The sequence below is a fragment of the Cololabis saira genome, chromosome 6 (genome assembly GCF_033807715.1).
Source record: "Cololabis saira isolate AMF1-May2022 chromosome 6, fColSai1.1, whole genome shotgun sequence".
NCBI classification, from domain to species: domain Eukaryota; kingdom Metazoa; phylum Chordata; class Actinopteri; order Beloniformes; family Belonidae; genus Cololabis; species Cololabis saira.
Window position 1 is genome coordinate 28,093,640 of NC_084592.1, and position 24,221 is coordinate 28,117,860.

Consider the following 24,221-nt stretch of genomic DNA (forward strand, 5'->3'; position numbering starts at 1 on the left):
TTGTCCTTTATTTGAGAAAAAAATGTTGCGTCCCGTTTTGAACTAATACGGCACACGATTTGTACCGTATTTTCATTAACTTTTACACCATATTCTAGTTGAATTATTGAAATAAATTAACTTTTACACCATATTCTAGTGGAATTATTGAAATAAATTAACCTTTACACCATATTCTAGTTGAATTATTGAATTAAGTTAACTTTTACACCATATTCTAGTTGAATTATTGAAATAAATTAACTTTTACACCATATTCTAGTTGAATTATTGAAATAAATTAACTTTTACACCATGTTCTAGTTGAATTATTGAAATAAATTAACCTTCACACTATATTCTAGTTGAATTATTGAAATAAGTTAACTTTTACACCATATTCTAGTTGAATTATTGAAATAAACTAACTTTTACATCATATTCTAGTTGAATTATTGAATTAAGTTAACTTTTACACCATGTTCTAGTTGAATTGTTGAAATAAATTAACCTATACACCATATTCTAGTTGAATTATTGAAATAAGTTAACTTTTACACCATATTCTAGTTGAATTATTGAAATAAGTTAACTTTTACACCATATTCTAGTTTAATTATTGAAATAAATTAACTTTTACACCATATTCTTCACCTGTAGCTATATTATACATTTGGGCTGATGTGGACATACGTAGCATAGGAGGATATTTCAGATGCTAGTATGGTTGTCTGTCTGTACAGTCATGCAAGTTCAATGCTATTAAAGCACTTTAAACTTTAAATCAAAGCATTTTGTTTTTTCATATAAAATAAACACATTTTTATGCAGTTTAGAAGTTTTGGGGCTTTTTTTTGGCTCCTGCGCTGCTGAAATCAGGACGTCCCTTATTTCTATTTCTGAAAGGTGGCAACCCTACACGAAAGGGCAATACATCTCAGGACATGTGCTATAATTATGGGCCGTGCCATATGTTTTGACTAACTAACCACGCCTGCTGTAGTTAGCTGTCAGTTTTGCATGCTCACAAATATGAAGAACTGATTCCGTTTGAAATATTGTGATTTTAAGCCAAAGCTAAGTGTATTTTATTTTCTAAAGCTATACTCAAGCATAACCCTTTATGATCACCACACAGAGGGTCCACGCTTACACTCAGGGAAGTGATGATACCTGTATTATCTTCTGGAGCGGAATTTAACATGAAGGAGACATGGAAAAGTCTGATATTTTACGTAAACAATTTCAAGATTTCTGACTTGATTCTACTCTGGGGGTACGAGAGCATGTTAGAGTGATCTGACAAAACTCTAGGAACAGATGGGGGGTTAAGTTTAGAGACAAAATAAAACAGTAGTAAAAAATAAGTCACCCTTAAACAAAACTCTTCCAGTAGGAATTTGTTTAATAACCACTAACAGTAAAGTCAGTGCAAACACAAGAAAAGTGATCGTAACAGTTCTGCACTGACAGAAGGAGGAAAACAAGATGGAAGAAAGACCATCATAACAAAGTTTAAAAAAGTTAAATACTGAACTGGCAGCTTAAAATTTATAAAACAAAAAAAACAAAGAACAACTGGAAGCATCAGTAAGCCAACAAACGTCCAAGTGGATTAATAAATGATAGAAAGTATGAAACACTACAGAGTAAACAAAGATATCTGATGTTAAGGGAGAGCTGAACTTTTGTGTTAATGATACAGATTCCATTTATTTTTCTTGTCATCTTGTGTTCGGCTTACAAACAGGAATGTTTCAACAATACAGAATCCAACCGGTGCACACACGCACACACACATATGGAAACTCTCCCACACATTGTACCATAGGACGTATCCGACTATTTACATCTCACCTGTGCAGCTAAAAGGTACTCAAAACTCCTCCTTCCATAAGCATCTCTCTGTTCTTTTTTTTACAAAAATAGCTCTTTTCTATAATGGATCTGAGTTTACCTTGAAATACTGAAAACCAATCTATATGCAAATGCATATAAACCTTGAGACGAAAAGTGTGACATCTTGACTCGACCGTGGAGCGAATTTTGGCACTTCTTCATACAAACAGGTTAAAAGCCTCAAGTCTCACAGACAAGTCTTGTCGGCATCAGCAGCGGCTGTCCAGCGGGTCCAGAGAGAAGACGGTGCCCTCCAAGGTTAGTCCCATTTTGAACCCCTCCTGGAAGACAAGCCAGATGACAGCCGTTCAACGACTGTGCACGTTCATACGTTCTCACAGGCTTCAGTTTTATTCATGAACTGAAGCTCAGAGTGACATCCAATTAGAGGTAATTTGAAAACTATTCAGGTTAAGAGGGAAAGAAGCGCTATGATCATGCACAAATGTTAGTACCCCCTCTTTTAATCCAGTTTTTTTTTTGTAAAAATCCGATCCAAGTGGGTCTTATTACACAAATACAACCTCAGTCAAAAACATTGAACTTTTACCATCGTCCTCCTACTTATTTAACAAACATGAAGCCAAAATGAAAGAAATTAAATAAAATCATGAGGGGCATTACTAGGTACCCCCTTATTCCTTCAATAAGATCCTAGAGGGGGATAGCAAGGTGCTGCTAATCATAAGCCATTGATGAATTGATCAATAATGCATCTGCAGATCTGTGTAAAAGCAAACATTTTGCTGGTTTGTATGGAAGACCAAAACTGACATAATTGACAGAAATATAGATATTTTGTTTTTCCTTTTCCTTAATTTTGTCCAGATCCTGCTCCTTCCAGTTTATTGACCAATAGTAGAGGAGCTGGACCAAGAAGGGCAGCCATCCCCATTTGCATAATGAGGCAGAAATGTATCAGGTAACGTAAAAAGAAGAGATGAGGGAATGTAAAAAGAAGCAATGCACATAAGGAAAAGGAAAAACAAAATATTCATATTTATGCTTTTATTTCTAATTATGTCAGTTTTGGTCTTCCATAGTTTGCTGGTCTGGAACACTAAGATGTGTCATCACAATTGTTTGGCCTTAACGGCCAGCAAATATGTAAAACACCTTTTCAGCAGAGACACTTTATTCCCTCTGTCAAGCACAACAGTAGAGGGGTGATGGTATGGGCTGGTTTTGCAGAGACCGTGTGGTACTTGAGAGGACCACCAACTTCTCAGTAGACCACAGTAATCTAGAAGCACATGTGAGGCTTGGTTGAAACGACAGGATGATAATGATGATATGAAGTAAACCAGCTAATCTACATGAGACACGCTGAAAAATAAAAGAACCGAGGATCTGGAATGACAAAACCAAATCCAGACCTCAACTCAATTGAAATGATGTGGCAGGACCATAAGACAGCGGTGGTAACTAGTACTCACAACATATTTTGGTGTATTTGCCCAGTAGGCTACTAACACTCACTACAGTCACGTGATTTGTATTGTGTTTTTACAGACACACACACCAAACAGAGTTACGAGAGGGAGTATTAACCTTTGGACACGACTGTGAGCAGCTGTGCTGCTGCAACATGCTGGCTCATGCATGGAACACACGAGGAGAAACAAGGCAGGCATCATCATGCTAGAACAACTGATGTTAAGTTACAGCAGAAAAAATGATAACAACTGGATATTTTACAATAATCTTGTACAGTAAACGGTTTATAATGCTCACCACGACGCAGATCCTATTAGAGATCATTAATTACAGTAATTACGGTCTACTCTTTAACAACTATCATGCGCATTTGCTCCCACAAGTCACAAAAACTTGAGTGTGAGAAGCCCTGAGTGTGAGAACGAGCAGCAGCATTCAAACATGCAAAACAGAAAACAGCCCAGACTCAGAACAAAGAGTACAAACCATCTCTGACGCTGAGAGAGGAAAAACACAAGAGACACATTCAGCTGTTAATGATTACGGAGAGCAAAGACGCTGGAAAAAAATAAAAAATAAATAAAAGCAATGTCGCCACCTGCTGGGAAGATCCTGCAAAAGCTCAACATGTCACAGCTGAGTCCAGAGTGTTCATTTGTAACCTCTTCAGTCACGTGACGCTAGTTTACATCACAGAGACTGACGGTAGACATGAATTCGACCTTTTTAGCAGCAGAACATTTTCCACTGTGGCTCTCAGATGTTTGACTCAGACTGCCTCTGAGAAGCAGAGCCATAGCTCACCAATAGTTCACTAAAAGAGCTGGGAAAGGTTGTGGGAAAGAGTGTGTGCTGCAACACATCAGAAACAGTGAAATCAACTGCAGGTGTCCTAAAGGCAGCGGTCCCAGCTTTAATGACCTCCTCCTCTAAGACACTTCTTTCCTTAATATTTGTCTCTTTTCCATTCATGTCATCTTTTACCTGAATCCTCAGGTTGATACATGTGAAAGATGAGCTCGTTTGCTCCTAATGCATGCTCAGCAGAGGGGTATTTGAAGAGATGTAATAAGGGGTTTATTTTTGACACAATCATTTTTGTTTTTTGGTCACTTTTACTTTGCAAACTGTACAAACGGCTAATTTTGGGTAAACGGTAGTCGCAGTGGGTCAGTGGCTGTGTCATGACCAGCAAACATATCAGCTTCCAATAGAGTCTGGGCACTTTGAAAATGAAAGTATCCTAGAAATTGAACAGGATTAAAGACCATGTCCTTGGAAAAATCCTGGAGACTGACACAATCATCAGATTTGATAATGTAGCATGTTTGAAACGCCGGCATGAAGGATCCTTGCTTGACTCTGAGGAGCATCTTTAGAAATTGTCAACCTTTGTCCCCTTCAGCTACATGAAATAAAAAATAAATAAATACAAATCTGATCTCTTATTTCATACATGCCATGTTGTTCTCAGACACATCCAGACAGCCAGAAATCATGTCTGTGCAAAAGCAACACTGATTGTTTATCCTGACCTCATATATCCAAAACTATTCATTTCATTTTCCTGCCCTTATCTGTGTCCAGCTGTGGAGTCGTGCACCGCCGTTTGTGAACCGCTGATCTGCAGCGTCTCCGCTGACAGCAGAGCAACATGGATGAGTTTTATTTACATCTCCAAGAGGTGCTCTTCCTGTTCAATGACTTATACGTGGCGGCACCATGGACACAGAAGTTTGTCTGTTGCAGTGATGTCGTCAAGCTCGGCTTCTTCTTTACCTCACAGAGGATTCTGCGTTGTGCCTCAGGAGTCATCCTAACTGACCACTTCCAGGAGGAGAAGGTGCAGAAGTAAACTGCTGTTGTTTATGGACAGATTGTGTAACTGTGGACTGACTGATGCCTCAACACTGTAGGTCTTTCCAGTCGGATGGAGATTAACTACTGTTGTTTGTGAAACAATCAATCAGCAGACACTTTAATGAACAGCAAATTTAAGATATTTGTCTTTTATTACACAAGGCGGATCCAAACCGCGCTCCCAGTTTTACTCCAGGTTTGCCGACTACTGATTCCAACCGTCTCTCGTTCATATCCTTCTTGCCTCTGTATTTTATCGTTACAGTTTTGTAGTGAACGCGTAGTATTTCTCTCATGAATCTAAACAAGGAAATGAAACTCTTCCGTCACAAAGTCAACAGAGGATTTGACTGAAATCTCTGTTCTCAGCATGCTGAAAAGAAAAAGAGCCTGGAATGAGGTAATCTATCACGTGTGCTTGTTTTCCTGCTTTAAAATACACTTGATCAATTTAAACATCAGCAGTTTCAGAGCACAACGGGTCAATTAGGAACACATTGCACAACAGCAGGAGGGAGTTTATACCAGAGTCCTCACTCATGGTGAAGAAACCTTTGTACACGTTAACTCTGGGATGTGTTCAATCTTTGAGGTAGTGGTTTCAGAGTTTCAGCAGCCCTGCAGGTGCAGACACGGGAGCTCACCTGCATCTCATCCAACTTTGACTGGATGTCCGGGGGGAAATCTGCTGCCCCACAGGTGAACGGATCAAATGGCTCGGCACCAAACAAATCTTTCCCTGCAGACACAGACAGCTGATGAACATCATCTCACCTGGTAAAGAGTCATCAGCAAAAGTTGGTATCCCCCACGTTAGTGGCTGTTGGGACTTGGCATATAAAACCTGTTTTAAATTGTGTTCTTATTTACTTGTCAAAAATAAAGCCAAAAAGAAAAAAAAAATCATGTTGGCAATGTTGAATGTAGTTGGTTCATTAACTTATAGATTTCACACAAGCACTGTTCAGTTTGGTTGAGTGTGGAGGTTGACCAGGTCCTTTTTAAACCTTGAGTCTTTCATCTTTCTGTGCGTGACCCACTTTCAAGCAGACGAGCAGCCACACAGATGGCCTCACATATACCACGTTCCACACTGATGTGCAGCAACAAAGATGATTTCTTACATCTTTCCCTCTTTGTGTTTTGTTAACACACACCTAAAGCTCCAGACTATCAAACTTACAAAACTTCTCCTTCTAATAGGGGTGTAACAATATATTGTGCCACGAAATTTTGCGATACAAAAACGTCACAATACGTGTCGTGAAGGTGACAAAGTGTATCGCGATATTGGTTTATTAATATTAATCTATTGTGTTGACTAGAAACGCGCATCCGACCGCGACCGCGCCTCGACCCGCGGACCAAAATCTTCCTCCGCTCAGAAGAAACTAGTCCCGTTTTGCGGTCCCGATCACGGGACTCTTGCAGGGTTTTGAGCTCTGAACGTCTAAGTCTGGTGTAGAGTTAAGCCTTACCTTATTAAATTAAACCTATTTTCGGGTCGTGAGTAGGATAAACACGCGACAACTTCTGCTGAGATCGAGAGTACTTTAATGTCCGCTCAACAGCGTAGGATTTTAGAACATCAACACAGCAGCTAGTGCTGTATCACTCCGCCCAATCTAAAACAGACTAAGCACTACAGATAAACTACTAGTGTCATTATAGTCCCTGATTTACAGAATATAAAGAATATATTTATAAAATAATGAACCCTGAATTACCAAAATAACCTTCTTAACAAAAATAAATCTCCTCTTACACTTATAAGGTGAGCATGAATCAATCTGTTTTATGATGTAAAATTGTATGTATTCATTTACTTTTATTTATTTATTGTATTTTATTTTATTTTATTTTTATTTGTATGAAACTGAAGATGCATAATGCAAACCTGACATTTACTTTTAGTTCAGTTTGTGGAAAATGGTTGGCCTGGCTTTCTCTTTAAAACTGAAACAGTTATAAAGCGTTACAAACTGTAACAATAGGGCAAATGCACAGCATTGTTTTGTATTTTGTGTCTTTCAAATAAAAGACAATTTTTTCTAGTTTCTCTAGTCTAGTTCCTCATGCAAGGTTGTTAAAAAAATACTGCTATAATATCGTATCGTATCGTTATCGTGACCTCAATATTGTGTATCGTATCGTATCGTGAGATTAGTGTATCGTTACACCACTACCTTCTAAAGAGGTGTGAACACTTTCTGATGTTCAGTTCGTCAAGAGCTGTTGATTAGCAGTACCTGCGACTTACCCTCTTAAATCCTATGGCGGCAGGGAAGAGAAACTTAGTATTGCTCACATTATCCTTTTTCTTGTTAGTTATGGCATGGTAAGTAAATTGTTTGTAATTTGTCTGAGGTTCTGTTTGATATTTTTTCCCCAAAAAAGACATTCGATTATATAAGAGGGGGGTACTAAATACTACTGACGACTGTACCGGGAATAGATCGATTTATACAATTGCAAACCTTTTCTATTAAGGAACATCTTTAGAAGCGTAAAAACAAAGTTACTCACTTATATCTGGCGGCAGTGTGGTTGGTGGAGGAGGTGGGCAGCCATTGCTGGCCGGCATCGGCACCAGTGGCGTGGCAGGGGAGAAAGGAACCATGTCAAAAACGTCTGTGGACAGTGGTTTCATGGAGATGCTCCCCGCCTGAACACAAATGTTTGGTTAGCCCACAGTCGGAGATCTGCATGTTCACTCCGGCATTAACTACAGTTACTTCCACACCAAAGCAAGAAAAGAAGCAGAAAAAGATAGTGAGACTACAGAGGCAGCATCAAAGCAGAGGAAAAAAGAAAGTGTAGGCTGTTTACACGAGGCCGTGGGATGCTGTATCCCTCGGTAGCTTTAGCAGGAGGGAGAGCAGGTTTGGCAGGCGGAGGAGTTAGTAGCCCAGAGGACAAGTTGGACTCCGGTGAGCTCATGGGAGTGAGTGTGACGGAGGAGATTTCCAGACAGGAGAACGACTTGATGCTGTGACACCAGAAGAGAGACGAGGGCCTCTGCAGCATGTACGCTTCATTAGCTGCGTTTATGTGCAGCGGCTGAGAAAAGATTGCAGAAAGAGAGTGACCAGAGGGGGACAATATTATTCAGGTTTTCAGAGGAGGAGGGGTGGAGGTAATAGCATTCACAGCTGGCTGACACGACCACTGGCACTCGCCCCAATTAGATGGTGAAATGTATCACATTCCTCATCAGACCAATCAGGTGTGTAATTGCTTGGCTGCAGACGCAGCTTTAGTCGTCCGCTGCCTGTCTGCGGACAGACACGCTCGTGTCCAACCTGAGGCTGAGGCCGGACGGCTGACCTTCAATAACACGTTGATATTTGGTCATCTTTTAACCAAGTTACCCAGTATTAGTAAGGACTTTGTCTGCGGTCCATCACCACACAAAAGATAGTCTTTGGTTTTAGAGCAGCAGCCCACATTTAAATCTCTAAACTGGACATGTGTGTCCATGGATGTCCTTCTTACTGGAGGCACGTGAGCTATCATCAGCTGTTCCTCCAGCGCTTGCAGCTGTTTCTTCAGCTCAGAGTTTTCCGTTTCCAGTTCCTGAATCTGCAGGGACACAAGAGGAAGTATTTATGAGTAAAGCAGGCATGGTTGACAAAGTTGCAGTTGTGTTACATCTATCTATTAATTTGGGAACTGGTTATATTCATTGTTGCAGTTTAACAAGCTACTCAACAGTCCATGCAGTTCATGATGTTTCCTGTTGAAAACAGCTGCTGAAAGAGTCTCCATAGTTTCAATATACACCTCTGCATCTTTCATAGATACACAGATTGAACAGAGCATGGGCACCGATGTTCCTCCATCACAGACTCTTTTGCACCTTCAGCTGATAATTGCCCGGATGGTCTTTGCTTCACATGCAGAACCCCACCACTGTGAACATGTAGCCACTGTCTTAGAGTTGCATGGCTTCTTTCACCCCTGACAAGCTTTCAGGAAATATTTCTGGGTGAAACATCACACATATCAAAGAGTGGTGTCTTTACCAAGGGACTACATCCAGCTTGTGCAAAGTGCCAAAACGTGCAGTTCTTCAAATGACCACCAGGTGTCGGTTCCAAATGTGAGTTAATAACCACCAACTCCCCAATTAAAATGTCCAACTTCGTAGCAAAAATGATCCTATTTACAGGTGGTGGATGGTCCTTTAAAGCCCAATCCTGACTCCCTCAACTGTCACCAGTTCATCATCTGATATAGAATCCTCCAAAACAGTTCCAACTTTTTTTTTTGAGTCTGTTAAAGCAGCACAATGTAACTTTCAGCTTTTGTTGAGTTTGGCGGCTCCTTTGGACAAAAGCGGTAGTGCTTTACCAGTAGTGTGGGAGGGTTCCTACCATCCACCTCAAAGTTACATAGTGCCAGTGAAGGCGATACAGACCCCTCAGACCATGACAGAGGTTCATTAAACCTGTTGGAAGTTGATGTACCATCACAATGACTCTGGAAATATTATATTAAGGTGGAAAAGTTACATAGTTCTGCTTTAATGGCATTGAATGCTTTTTCCTCTCAAATAAAAATAAATGAAAAAAAAAACACAAACAAAAATCCAAGTTGGCCAGTTAATAAATACAAAAATAGAGCATTACCTTTCAGTTATGCTTTAAATACACTCTCCTCTGAGTCTCACCATCAGCAGGTTGCTGAGTTTGCATCTGAGTCAAAATAAACCCCAGTGCCAAACCAAGCCCCGCCCACTCGCTTTTCCCAGACGTCGTTTGTCTCACACTTTCATCTGAGTCTTTCATCCAAAAGTCTACTGAGCTCCAAAGCCACCAACCAATTAGGATAATGTACAGTGTGAGTAAAAGTGTTAGGCAGATCTATTTTATGGACCATCAGGTGGGGTCTTGTAGATTTGATCTGTGTTTTCATCTCCGCGTGATAATTCAATTTCAAACTGGTTGAGCAGCGACTTTATTAATATTCTTCACAGACTTGTTCTACACAGCTTAATTGTCCACGTCGGATGATTTAAAATAATCAATATTAACAAGGTCTGCATTATGTAATAAAAGCATCAGTGTGCTGTGAGCTGAACCCTCTGCACGTACCCTCTTCTGCAGCCCTCCGATCTGTTTCCTGGTCTCCACGTCTTTGCCACCGGACTCCAGGAACTTCTTGTAGGCCAGGTCAAAGGCCTGACCGATGGTTAGGGTTATCTCCTCTGCCTAAAGTGTGACAGCAACAGAAGTTTATTATGGAAATATCGGCATTGATTACAGCCGAACTTGGTACTGAAGTTTAAACACAAGATGCCAAAGCGCACAGTAAATCAGGGAAATACTTACACATTTTTCACTGTCAAACACGTAGCACAGGTGTTTGTTTGACTCAGAGTCTTTGCAGATAAAAGTGAATATTCTTTTATCGGTCTTGTCATCTGCACAAAAGGATATCCTGTGTAGCTGGCAGTTATGCAGCACATCCTGCAAAACAAACACCAGACACTTATCTCTCTGTTGTATACAGAGTATATTTCTGACGGCAGATAAGCTGTCACCTTGGACACAACACAACTCACAACATTGGACTCACTTTCGTCTTGGGATCCAGTATCTTGACTCCATAAATTGAGATCTGGAGCTCCACTTTGGGCGTCTTCTGGCCCTCTGACTTCTTGATGTGTCTCTGAAACTGCCAGATGGGTAAAAATAAAAATAAATAAAAATCAAGTAAAGATATATATATATATATAAAATATATATAAAGATATATATATATATATATATATAAAATATATATACACACATATATATATATATATATATATATATATATATATATATATATATATATATATATATATATATATATATATATATATATATATATATATATATATATATAAATAAGATTCTTCTTCTTTCTGCTCCCTTTTCATTCATACGTTAGGAACATTTGTATTTGTGTTTGTATTAAATTGTTTTGTTTTTTGAATGAAATAAAGAATAAAATGAAAAAATGAAAATGAAAAAAAAATATATATATATATATATATATATATAAATATAAATATCTAAATATATATATATATATATATATATATATATTTTTTTTTTTCATTTTCATTTTTTCATATACATATATATATATATACATATACATATATATATATATATATATATATATATATATATATATATATATATATATATATATATATATATATAAGGTACTTATAGGAAATAACATACTAATACATCAATGGAATGGGACTAAAAGCTTGTAAAGCATTTTTGCCAAAAAGTTGCACATTTGTCTTTTAAAAATACTAATATTGAGTACGTATTCAGTTTACAGATGTCATATGAAGCCGCATCTCTAGCCAAAAGACTTTAATCATTGGTGACGCTCCACTATGTTAATTAGCTAATGGGCTGTTTGGTGCCGGGGCAGCGATGCACGCTGGATTTATCTGAGCGTGTGTTTATCTTTGACAGCTGGAAGTCCTTCCGAGCGACATCAGCGACGTTGAGCTCGGATAAATAGATAATATGAGTTCAGCCTCAGCAGCTCTGGAGCTGTAAACTGAAAGATAATTCAATATCGAACAAATACTTTCATGTTCTGTGTAGTAATCTGATGTAATCTTCTAGACTAAGTGTCCTCTTACTTTTTTCTGAGGAGGCATCTCACACAGCAGGACTACAGTAAACCCACTGCTCCAAACTGTAGTTCCTTGTATTTGTTTACTTCTGAGATTATTCCTATTATTTGAGGCTTTGTCTTACAGGCTTATTGGACACACGGAGAACAGACTGCATGTAATATATCTTCTCTAGAAAATGTATTTTTTCCTTTTTATTAATATATCCTCATCTAAGGCGCCTTATTCATTTACATTTACTAATCCGGTGGCTTATAATGTGTCCAAATGCCACATCCTGCCAGACTCAGAGAGAAATAGTTTCCAGTAACAAGATCAAGATGGTGCCTTGATCACATGACGGTGTCAGCGTGGGATTGCACGAGGAGACAGAAGATGAGAGAGCATAATTTCACAGAGGAACTGCACTTGTAAGAGCATGTAGTGCCTGCCAGGTAAGACTGGAAACCAGAGGAAAGACAAGAAGATACTGGAGTTTTACACCTTCCAACACAGCGGTAAAAGACAAACGCTCAATCAAAAGCTGGTACGGCCTTGGGTTAAGCCTTTCATATTGAAGATATTTACTTCACAGGGCCTGCAGACACAAACATGATGTGAAGCAGAATGTGAACATGTCCCGTAGCAAGTTTGATCTTGCCTGAGTGAAAGCACCCCAACATTTATACATGAACTCATCCAAGACTCCAGTGCTTTTCTTCCCCCTGCATGTGTGCTTTGGAAGCATAGCTAAGCTCGTCTCCCCTGCCAGCGTTTCTGGGAGAGTAACCATGGAGACTCGGTCACAAAGATCAAATGTATTGTAACAATAGAGCTTTGGGTTTGGGAAAACAACCCCCCCCCCCCTGCAAGTGGCCTCCAAGATCCAGTGTTTGGCAGGAGAAGACAACGGGGAAGCCAGCGGGCGCCCACGTTGGCCGATAGAGCGCTGCCCGAGCTCTCGCTGTTCCCAGGCCTAAAGGGCAACCTAACAGGTAGTAAAGTCAGACAGTGTGTGTCCTGGAAGTAACCCAGCTTAAATGTCATTCACTGGGCCAGTTTACTGCAACTAAACTCTGCAGAACAAACGAGGTGGTTTGATGGATATTTGAGCAGTTTCTTGACGTCACTGAAGAAGTTGACGCTTGGCAGCATAATTAGCTTCAAGGAGACTTTCTGGAGTTTCTTTACAAAGGTTACCCCCCTTACTGAAGTTTTAATCAAACATTTGTGACTCCTGTCAGGTCTTTGGGCTGTGCCTTCGGTGTTGCAGCTTTGCGGTACATAAAGTCCAGCATGATATAAAGTATGTGGAGATGAAGATTAGGAAGCCGGACATCATGATATCCTACCGGCTAGGGCTGGGCGATATATCGAGATTTTAATATATATCGATATATTTTCAAACACGATATGGTACGAGACAATATCGTTTATATCGATTTTAAAAAAAAAACATTACATTTTTTTTTTATGATTTTGATATAGCTTATTTTGTGACAAATTGACTTGAATGTTTTATTTGAGATTTGCACAAATGTTTTGTTATTTGCACAACTGTCAACCTCAGTGGAAAAGTCTGCCTGTTACCGTCTACATTGTATTAATTGCACAGTGTATTTTAATTTAATTGTTATGCAGGAAAGGGATATTTGTTTTATTTTATTCAAGAAGCATTTTTGTTCTATATATGCAGGCAGTTTATTTTTATTTCATTTGTTTTATACATGATGATATTGTGCAGACGTCTGTTAATAAAGGAACCTGTGTGACATTTGGCACGAGGCTTTGTATTAAAACTGACTGTTTTTTTAAGGTTTGCCTCAGAAAAAAATGAAGCTAACAGAGATGCTATGCTATAATGCTTTGGGGGAAACCCCAATTATGGCACAGAAAAAATATCGAGATATATATCGAGTATCGCCATTTAGCTAGAAAATATCGAGATATGACTTTTGGTCCATATCGCCCAGCCCTACTACCGGCCCTGCTGGCTTTAAGTCCCCTCCGCTCAATCTTACAGAGGTGGCTGGGGAGATTTAACAGCTATGTTTACATTATGAATTGATGTATTTATGATGAATGTGAAATGAGGCCCGTCTGAAAACATCCCATATAAACTCAGTCGTTTTCAGCAGTTCTTGGGGTTGAGTTCATGTTTACAGCCTCTGACCAGCATCATTTCTCCAAAGCTCTGAACGAAGCCTTCAAAAGCTTCATAAACAATACACATCGTCTTGTGAGTAATGTGGCAGAAGTAAAGTGTTTTCAGACTGTAATGGCCAACTAAGTGAAAAATATCCATGGAAGCAGGTTTAGAGCCAGACTTTAGCTTCTCACACAGTGACAAATGTATCTCCAAAAGTCTCCTGCACAGCAGTGTGTGGTAATGAGTTAACTGTGTGCAACCGGAGTTAACTGTGTGTGAGAGGCTTTTGTTATTGGACAGAGTGCCACGGTTGCATCAGGCAATCAAAGCAGGGAATAAGGCTGATGAAAAAAGTCCCAACTCTAAAGTCCTAAGACTTTAGAGTTGGTAAAAGTCACTGCAGCTACATTTCACATCAGAATTGTTAAAACATGAATGTAATCACCGCTGCAGCTGGAAGTGATGCATTTACTCCACTGATGTATTGTATGAGGCCATAACTTGAACGTTATGGCTTCCTACTAAATTGTGGGTTTCACAGCTTAAGACATGTATTAGGTCGAATGTAGTTTTGATATTGCTGCAGGGAGTGTGACAACTGAAGTATTTCAGCGCAGGATCTAATTCAGAAGTTATCTGGTGGATAAATATTCCATCTAACTGAGTTTTACATCTACCCAGGGAGGTGCTGACTGAGCAAACTGCTTATCCAGCACTTCCAGGCATCCGCACTTATGGGAGCTGAAAAACTCCAAGGGCACCTTGCTGGACTGGCTGAGAGAGGGGAGCATTTGTCACTCACTCACTCACTCCCACCTCCCCTGCAGCAAGTCTCCAATCCAATCTGCTCGGTCGCGAGCGCTCGGCTTTCCTTTAGACGGGAGCTCGTTCCGGGGAGAGACTTTACCTTCAGCTTCCTGACGGCATCCTTCACAACTTCAGTGCCTTTCGGGGCTTCAACCTCTGTGTTTCCCAGAAACTGAAGAGGAAACAGAAAGGCTTTGTTATGTTGACATGGGACAGAAAAAACAGAAATAAAAAATACGATAAGATGATGGAGAAATGTAGGTTGTGTGAATGATTTCAGAAACATTCAGACTGTTCTGGCCACTGCAAGTATCTGTTCTCCAATAGATGGAGCCATTGAGCCTGAACCTGCTGCATCAGCGGTAACTATCCCAGACACACACACACACACACACACACACACACACACACACACACACACACGGCTTCATGCCCCCCTGAGCTTTATGAGTGGAGTCTGCTCCAATATGAAACTTCATAAGCAGTGGTGACAAACTCTTAAAGGTTGGAGAAAACAAAATAACAATGTCTCCCAGTGAAGCGGAGCAAACGGCTCAGACGGGCCGGTTTGTCTCTGCAGCACAATGCTATCTGTGGGAAGCCTGACTGCTAATGCCCGTCTAACTCCAGTGTCACTGTAATAATGAGCATTGGCGCTGGAGGACAGTTTTTATTTTTCCCTTCCAAAGCCTGTTGCCTCTATAAAAGAAACCTCGTTGTCTTGTTGTCTTTTGTTCCTGGGGACTTCAACTAACAATGACATGTAATGACTCCAGAAAATAGTTGTTTTTAACTGTGGCAGTTATTGAATGCCAGTCATGAAAACAGTTTGCCAGTTTTTCCACAAAGTTTTATGTGCAACACCAAATCAGAAACAAATGACATGAAAATACAAAGGAAAAATCATTAAATAAAACACTTAAACTCCTCTGTAATGTTGTAATTTCTTCTCTCACAAGACTTAAAAGAAATGCTGGCTCTTAGGATAACAGGTGATGAAGCATTTCAACTGTTAGTTCGTCCTATTCCACTTGCAGATGCGTCTTGAGGTGTGCAACAATAGGGACTATTCGCTGTCACTTGCATTTCTCCAACATCGTCTCCTGGGGCAGGGAAGGACTGCACGCAGGCCAGTCCGGTACCACTACCCTCTCTTTCCTCAGCCGTGCAGAATGTGGCTCTGCATTGTTTTGCGTGTTGAATAATAAATGGCCATCAAAGCAAATCATATCGTCTTTGGCATATGTAGCACATGTTTAGCATATGTTGCTGTAAATGGCCATGTGATGCACTGGCCTATGATGTAACCTGCCTTTCACCCAAAGACAGATGGCACACGCTCCATGAGACTCCTGTGGCCCTGTATAAGCATTTTTTGATAAACGTGGACATCCTTTACTCCTCTTTTCTCCTAAAAACATCAGCCTTACACCAAATCACTGTTATAATTACCTGTTTGAAATAACATTATTTTTGTCTTTCACCACTCTACAACATGACTGATGAAAATTAAAAAAGCTTCAAACTAATAGGACTGATCAAATCTGGAATATATGCATGGGATTTTCATTGCGTCCTCATTTTCTAAATGTAAGAAGACAGAAAGAGAGAAATGACACCCAGCTGTTCTTGCTAAACAGCTTCAAACAGATTGAGGCGTTCTCCCTGAGTGTCAGCGTTCTGCACCAGAGTGACAAATGAAGCCTCCACACGCTGGTGGCCGTGTCTGGAAGTGCTGCTGGCAGCAGCCCAGAATAGGAAAGGGCAGCACATGTTCCTGACCACTGCACTGGGCGCTGCGACTGGGGAAGTTTCGCGAGGCAAATCAAGCTCCGAGGCTCATCCATCAACTGATGCGCGCAGCTGAAGACTAACCACCCCTGTCTCTTATGCCTAATGCCAAGCTTTCACACACATTTCAACCTTTCTGGGGATATGAAAAGTTCATTGAGTTGACAGAATGAAGAGTCTTCAACTTCACTACATAAGCTCTCAGCTGGTCCATGAGAAGGGACGTTTAAAATACACAATACCATAAAAGAAAAGAACACAAATCTATCAATCACCATGTGTTCATTGTTTATGTGTATATATATATATATATATATATATATATATATAGATATATGTATGTATGTATATTTATATATTTTTTCTTTTGTTAATTATTATTTATTTATATGTTGTCAGCACAATTAAGAAATATAACGAAAAAAGAGTGTATGTGTGTGTATGTATGTATGTGTACTTGTTTGTATGTTTGTGTGTATATGTATATTATGTACGTACAGTATGTATGTGTGTGCGTGTGTGTGTGTGTGTGTATGTATATATTTATATATAATTAAGAAAAGAGTAATGTAAAAATAAGAAGGACATAAATAAATATTGTTAATATTTTATGGAGAAGGGGCGGGATTAAATAAGTTATACTTCTTCCCACCCCTTTTCGTACATGAAAGTGAAATTACTGTGCTGTTTTTTTGTTTTATGCTGTTTTTTTGTTTTATTTTGTTTTGTTTTGTAAAATTGTCTTGATCTGCCATTTTGTATTATTATTTCTGTTTTACTTGTTCATATTTACGTTATATATCATTTGCATGTTCGGAATAAATCACTAACTAACTAACTAAATTGTGTTCCTACAGTGTCTCGAGTGCCATGATGTAACCCAGACAATACTCCATAAACTAAGAGTCATTCATTAAAAACAGGCTCCACTGTGGACATGGGATTAATACAAGACCATGAGGATATGACTGCAACACTGTATGGACCGTTGTCTGGAGTCTGGAGTCCTAATCACATTAAACCGTGTAATCAAATGTGTCTTGAGTGATTGGTTTTATTTTTTTAACTTTATTTAACAAAGGTTATGTACAATACAAATCAGACACTATACAATATAGGGAGAGATTCATGGAAACATGAAGAAGAAACTGAATGACACTGGGCTTTGTTGTGTGCATTTGCATGATTTGATACGTTTGATCATTAGGTGGATCCTGAGTCTGTCCAAACACACTTCCCTGTTCAGTCCACAAAGAGAACATTGACTCAAGTGTTCACCATCATATGCGTCCTGTGTCAGATCTGAATCCTTCTTGGAAAAGCGTTCAGACCTAGTATTAGCATCAGCTACTCGTGATTGGATTTCCTAAGTTGCACCTTAATACCAGGTCTGATCTCAGTCTGGACATGTAAAGGTCCTGGACAGGTGTATCACATGGTTACAAATGTGTCCACACATGTATGTACTTTGGTGCATCATCAGAGATATTACTCTCTTCAGGATGCTTTATTACAAATAAATCTTTATAGCTTATTCGTCCATCAGCTCCCCTTTTGACTGGGCGCCATCGTGATCTACGTCCAGTGAGACCATTCGTTATTGGGTTTCTATCCACACAAGGGAGTTTCCCATCATAAATATTAAACTTTTGAGGTTAGTGTTGTTCAAAAATCATTCCAAATAGATCCTATCACTCTTGACAAACTTCAAAGCCCAGGAGACGCTGATAAGGTCATCTGTACAATGACCAAAATGATTGAGACTTTGTCAGATGGGAAGATTTGCGGCTGAAATTGGCCTTAATACAGTGTAGTGTCTTAAGCTGACGGGTTCTGTCAAAGGGCAGGGTCTGTATTGTGTCTAATTTAGAAACTTCTGACTGGAATGTGATGCAGATGACTGACATGAATATACCAGTAGCTCTCATCTATCAATATTTCACTTGTCTTTTAACCTGAAGCTAAATAACACTTTGATGCTGAAGCCAAACACGCTCAAACAGCCCTGCAGAAGTATGAGTGTGACTATGAGGTGGGATGACTAAGAGCAGGAAATAAAAACAGTTACATTTTAAACAGTTACATAACAAAACAACAAACCACATTCAAAGTGTAACACTAGAACAGCCAGGATGACCTGGGGGTCCACGCATGATATGGAAGGTTTCTACACAAACATTATTTTGCTAATACAAATTAATACAAATTGATTTTGTGGCCTGATCTGAAATCATCTCAACAGATAAGAATTATAGCCAATGCTTTCCTGTTAACTGGCAGCTGCTGAAGCAGACTGGCTGATGTCCACGTCTGCACTCACCTCACTACAATAAAAACATCTAGAACTATTATTATAATAAAACCACAAACACAAAGTAAGCAGTTATATAAATATAAATAATGATACAGTAAACCCAATACATGTAGAAAGAAATCAAGAGAAAGCAAGGTGTATCCACACATGTTTCTTTGATATGTAGTTTGGTAAAATAATATGTTTTGAGGAGTGTGCTGGATGCCGTGGTGCCATATTTGATATATTTTGAATCGTTATTACATTTTCTTTACAAAAAAATGAAACAATTAGTTGGGATATCAGTCCCCGCACACGCCATATGTACACACGCAGACGCACACGGGCAAAATATCAAGAAAAAAACATCAATAAATCTTCTAAAGCAAAGGGGGCCCAGTAGAAAAAGTTTGGGAACCACTGACTTAGACCAACAGCAGCTAGAACTTGAACGGAGCCGAGGCTTTTCTTCTAAGCAGTTAAGATAATATTTCAGTCCTGGATGTGTGTCGCTTTCTTTACACTCATCATCAGTGTTTACCAGGAAGCTGCTGAGAACACAGCAGTCTGCAAAAACCAGGACGTGTGTCCAGCTGCACAAACAATCCATTAACGTTACACAGTTTTATGGGTTTTGGATGTTTATTTGTGGCAGCTCATTATCACTGTGAAAAAAATTTGAGATGAATGTGTCATTGCTCTGATTATACTGCTCTCTCTTTCTTCACTCATTCTGAAGCTCGCTCGACCACCGCAGCTCACCGGCTAATGTCTCAGCTGATTGAAGCTTTGTAAATGTCTCCTCTTTAATGTTGTGTTTACAAAAAGTAATAACTGTCCCTGCAGCACAACTTACAGTTGACAGATTTTACGAGCCATTGTGGATATTAAACCCGAGGTGACCGAGATGGAAAAGCAGATATACAATGCTGAAAGTGCGCAACCAATCAGAAATGCACAACACTGCAAGCTCCGCCCTGAAGAGTAAGAGTACGACCAACCTACATGGCTGTTTGGAGGGGGAACTATTCTCATATTCAACAATTTGACCAATAGAAACAGATTTGAGTTAAACTCTGGCGGTACAAGCAGGTTTCTTATACCGATGGAGAACTTTGGCTAATGACCGAAAGGACAAAATTCCGGACACAAGCGGATACGGATACAAGCGGCTGAGATGAGTTTCCTCCGCAGGGTGGCTGGACGCTCCCTTAGAGATAGGGTGAGGAGTTCGGTCACCCGGGAGGAGCTCGGAGTCGAGCCGCTACTCCTTCACATTGAGAGGAGTCAGCTGAGGTGGCTTGGGCATCTGTACCGGATCCTCCTGGACGCCTCCCTAGGGAGGTGTTCCAGGCATGTCCCTCCTCCCTAGGGAGGTGTTCCAGGCATGTCCCTCCTCCCTAGGGAGGTGTTCCGGGCATGTCCCACCGGGAGGAGACCCCGGGGAAGACCCAGGAAACGCTGGAGAGACTATGTCTCCCTGCTGGCCTGAGAATTTCTCGGACTCCCCTCGGAAGAGCTGGAGGAAGTGTCTGGGGTGAAGGAAGTCTGGGCATCTCGCGGAAGAAAATGGATAGATGGATGGACAGATATAAGATACGTTTGGTTTTTCCTTTTTTGTTTGATATTTTGATCAAAATGTGTCACATTTTATCAAAACCTCTTAAAATTGTCTCATATTCTAAATAAAGGGGCATAATATAGTTCTCTTAATACTCAGTGTGATGACTACCCAGCCGGCATGGCCATGTGGGCCTGGTCTGGATTAAGAGTGGCCTACTTGGGCGCAGAGCGGGAGCGGGCTTAAAATCCCCAAATAGAAGAGTGCCTTATGGTTTCAGTATTATGGGCCCAAATGGGAATCGAATAAGGGCCATATATAGTAGTTAACATTTAAAGTGGATTAAGAACAAACTTAGATGTTGTGCTAGAATTTTGAACAATATCCATTCTTGTTAGGACAACTTTGATGAAGTGCTTCATTCCACTTCAAATACTTACTACTGTTTATAGGAGTCAGAAATACAAGAGTTTTAAATGGGGGTGGGCTAAGAAAGTGGGGCATCACAAATCATTTTAATAATCATTGGAACCCTAGCTAAAATCCAGGTGGTTCCTACTCCATACGGACAAACACACCATGAAAGCTGCATAAACCCACAAGGAATGTTGTGCTCCACTTCTAGCTCATAAATGCTAGCTAAGAATTATTTCATTCACAATGCACCTGTCACATTACAGATTCTCACTGTGATTTTCTCAGAAGCCGACATCCTGAAATCGTTTTGTAAGATCAATAGTACAAAATTACAAAAGGTTCAATTCATATCCAATAGCACAACCTCAGCAAATCTAAATATAAGCACGTTTGAGAAACTTGAAACAGAAAAATATGGATAATATCTTCCTTGAGAAAAGTAGAGAATAGCTTCATCCTGAGTGAACTAAATCCTGTTACTTCCCTAACTCAGTGGGGATCAAACCTAAGCTGCAGTTTGTATGTTTCAAGAAAGGTATGTGCACGTTTCAGTATTGCTAACTTGTGGGTCACACTGAGTTTGGATCAGCGCTACAGCTTCATCCTGACAACTTCCAACGAGCTGCAAGCAGAGCGGTGAAGCCGGGTGTAGAGTCATATGTGGCGGCTGCATAATCCTGCTCTGATGGATGTGTGAGGTTACAGTATCCTCCCTGATGCTTCAAACTTAAGCAGCCTCAGAAAAAAGGTTTCCAACAAGGTTCAAAGTTCTTTAATAAGCCGTGTGAGAGAACTTTCTCGTGCAACAGCAGTCTGAATGACATAAAATTTGTGTCATGTCAACTTTTTTGTGTTTGTCACTTCAGAAACCCATTTTTTTCCCCATTATAATCTATTTAATCTATGTAATCAAAACTTGGTCAGTATACTGTAGTAATAAAGCTGCTGTTATAAAAGCCAAACAACCAATGTTTGTGTGTTGTGGTTTATAACCTCACAAATGGCAAAAAAAGACAACGTTACCCGAGGTTCTCATTGGTTGCTAAAGCTCTGATTTTTATCATCAAATTGATTTCCTCAAAGAGCTGGGAAAGGGAAACTTTGAGGTTAACCAAAAAGTCGAATGCAGGCAGTTTTGTAGCTCCATCAAATCAAGATGACAGAGAAAGTAAAGTGTTTCTGCTTTAATCAGCAGGGAGCTCCAGCAGTGAATTACCAACATAACTTTTTTTTCCCAACAACCCGAGGAGGCTTAAACCACGAGAACGGGTCAGACCCATCCTCATTACTTCGGCTGTGTCTGCAAGTCCTTCAGCGATGAGTTTTACTCAGATCTCAGCAAATCTAAGCAGACAGGGAGCTGATCAGTGAAAGCTGACTATCTGCTTTGATTTCAGAGGTGTCTTCTGCCAGTCGGCCCCATTTTTTCCCCTTTTTTTTGCTGTAGATAGGAAAATAACTTCAGCTGTTTTGGGGGATTTGGGAGTTCTTGAGTTCCACCTCCGTTCCAGCAAAGCATTTTTGAAGCACAGGATGTGGGATGACAGATACTGTTCCTCACGCGGGGAAATGCTGACAGGGAGAGACAGTATTGTGTAACAGACCATGATTCCCTTCAACTCCACTGCCATTTTGAGTCTTACAAGTTTTTGACCAGAAATGTTTGCCGATTTAGACAGACATGAACCACTGTAGTTAAACACTCGGCAACATTCACATTAAAACTAGAAGAAAACAGGAAAACAAGACAGTTACGGTCAAGAATGAAAGTAAACTCTGACAGGGAGGATTTTCCTCTTAGACAAGGAAAACAGTTGCTCGAGAAGATAAATAAGAACATGTCACATTTTTGACAGCTCATACTGAGAGTTTGCAACTGTTTACCACCATTAAAAATACAAAAGTAAAAAACATTTCTACACAAACAAACCGCTCTTTAGTACGCCGGTGATTTTGTTTGCCATTCATTTTTATAATCTACTCCCCTATAACTGTAGAATAAATAATAATTAGGGAAAATAACTGCAACAATCCATCCAAAGACTAGAGATGCTCTTAGCTTTCTGCCACCAGGGTTTCTGCTCTGTTTTAGGTTTCAGCTGCATTGTGCTGCTGCTGCTGCTGCTGCTGCTGTCGGCTTTGTTTTCATATCCAAATGATTAATTAAGTGTCTCCAGCAGCGCTGGACATGAACTTTCTGCTCACCTTCCAGAGTGGCAGGTAGATATGAGACTCTACCAGCAACTCCATTTATTTATTTATTTTTTGACAGTTCTTCTTAATAATGTAAGTAAGTAGATAATGTAAGTGACTTCATATTAAAAGATACGAAAAAGCCAAATGAGATGTTTTATTTCATTAAATAAAAGCTAAAAAAATAGATTATATCAAGCTATTTGAAGGCAAAAATGTACCTTTTAACTAAAAGATAAACATTTAAATGTAATATCTTATCCCTTGTGCAGCAACGGCAGGGTAAACTGACCCATCTGCTTGGGCTCTTGGTTTCCATGGATAATTTTCTTAACATGCATGTGGAACTTGGAAAGTTTGTGGTCTTAATTTGCTTCCAATTCAAGTTTTTTTTTCATTTATTTTGTCCCAACAATAAATCTATTTGTTTTTTTCAAGCATACTGGCAGCCTGCCCAACAGAACATAGTCTGGTTTCTCTCTCCGTACAAATACCAACAGCAGCATTCATTGCTGTCAGATGCGCTTCACGTTTCATGAAAAAAAAGAAAAAGAAAATAGAAATAAAAAAGTAATTTCGATGTTGCACGTCTCCTCCTGAGTTTTCTTTCAGCTCTTTTACCTCCTGCTATGTACACCACATTATTCATATAAAGAAGTATTCAAAAGCAAGTGACTCTCTCTGTTTTTTAGATTTTTGTGGATGACAGTGGAGAGGTTTCTGGCATGTCCCTGCATTACCATGGTAACCCGGTGGTATCCGATTACGTCTCGTGTAAAATGTCTGTGTAAAGCAAAGCAAAAGGACAGATGCAAGGCTTTGTGAATTTGAAAATGGCCACGCATATGAATGCATCTTCCTCTTTGAGTCTTCATCCCACCAAAACAGCATGTCCAAAGATGGTGACATGTGTTTTCTGGGCATCACTATCCCTTGTATCTGGGCAAACGCATCACAAAGTTATGTTTTATCTCTTTCTTTCACCTGTGTCGCACTCCCCGACCAAAGCTGATTACAGTGTGGTTGGGATCCCTACCTTGGCGTTGTAGGGTATGTAATGCTTGGCCAGAGCCTCCGGGGTGTGCATCCATGATTTATCTGAAATGAAACAAACAGTTCACTCAATACAGCAGTTTAAATGAGTGGTTTCATGAATGGAGGATATACAATTAGCCAGATGAGTGGTTCAAGCTCACATAACTAG

General features: G+C 39.8%; 1 protein-coding gene across 6 annotated transcripts in view; it reads right to left on the minus strand.

Moving 5' to 3' along the window:
* Positions 1–1,366: 1,366 nt before the first annotated feature.
* LOC133446103 (PTB domain-containing engulfment adapter protein 1) overlaps positions 1,367–24,221 on the minus strand; it is a 118,797-nt gene continuing 95,942 nt past the window's right edge. For 5 of the 6 annotated variants that reach the window (XM_061723884.1, XM_061723885.1, XM_061723886.1 and 2 more), the window contains 10 exons: positions 24,054–24,115; positions 14,863–14,934; positions 10,756–10,854; positions 10,509–10,646; positions 10,272–10,388; positions 8,671–8,757; positions 8,005–8,235; positions 7,702–7,840; positions 5,820–5,914; positions 1,367–2,159 (listed from right to left, as the gene is read on the minus strand). In XM_061723884.1, coding sequence (XP_061579868.1) covers positions 2,088–2,159; positions 5,820–5,914; positions 7,702–7,840; positions 8,005–8,235; positions 8,671–8,757; positions 10,272–10,388; positions 10,509–10,646; positions 10,756–10,854; positions 14,863–14,934; positions 24,054–24,115 — 1,112 coding nt within the window. In that variant the 3' untranslated portion in view covers positions 1,367–2,087. The remainder of the gene's footprint in view (positions 2,160–5,819; positions 5,915–7,701; positions 7,841–8,004; positions 8,236–8,670; positions 8,758–10,271; positions 10,389–10,508; positions 10,647–10,755; positions 10,855–14,862; positions 14,935–24,053; positions 24,116–24,221) is intronic. The other variant, XM_061723890.1, reaches the window with a different exon arrangement.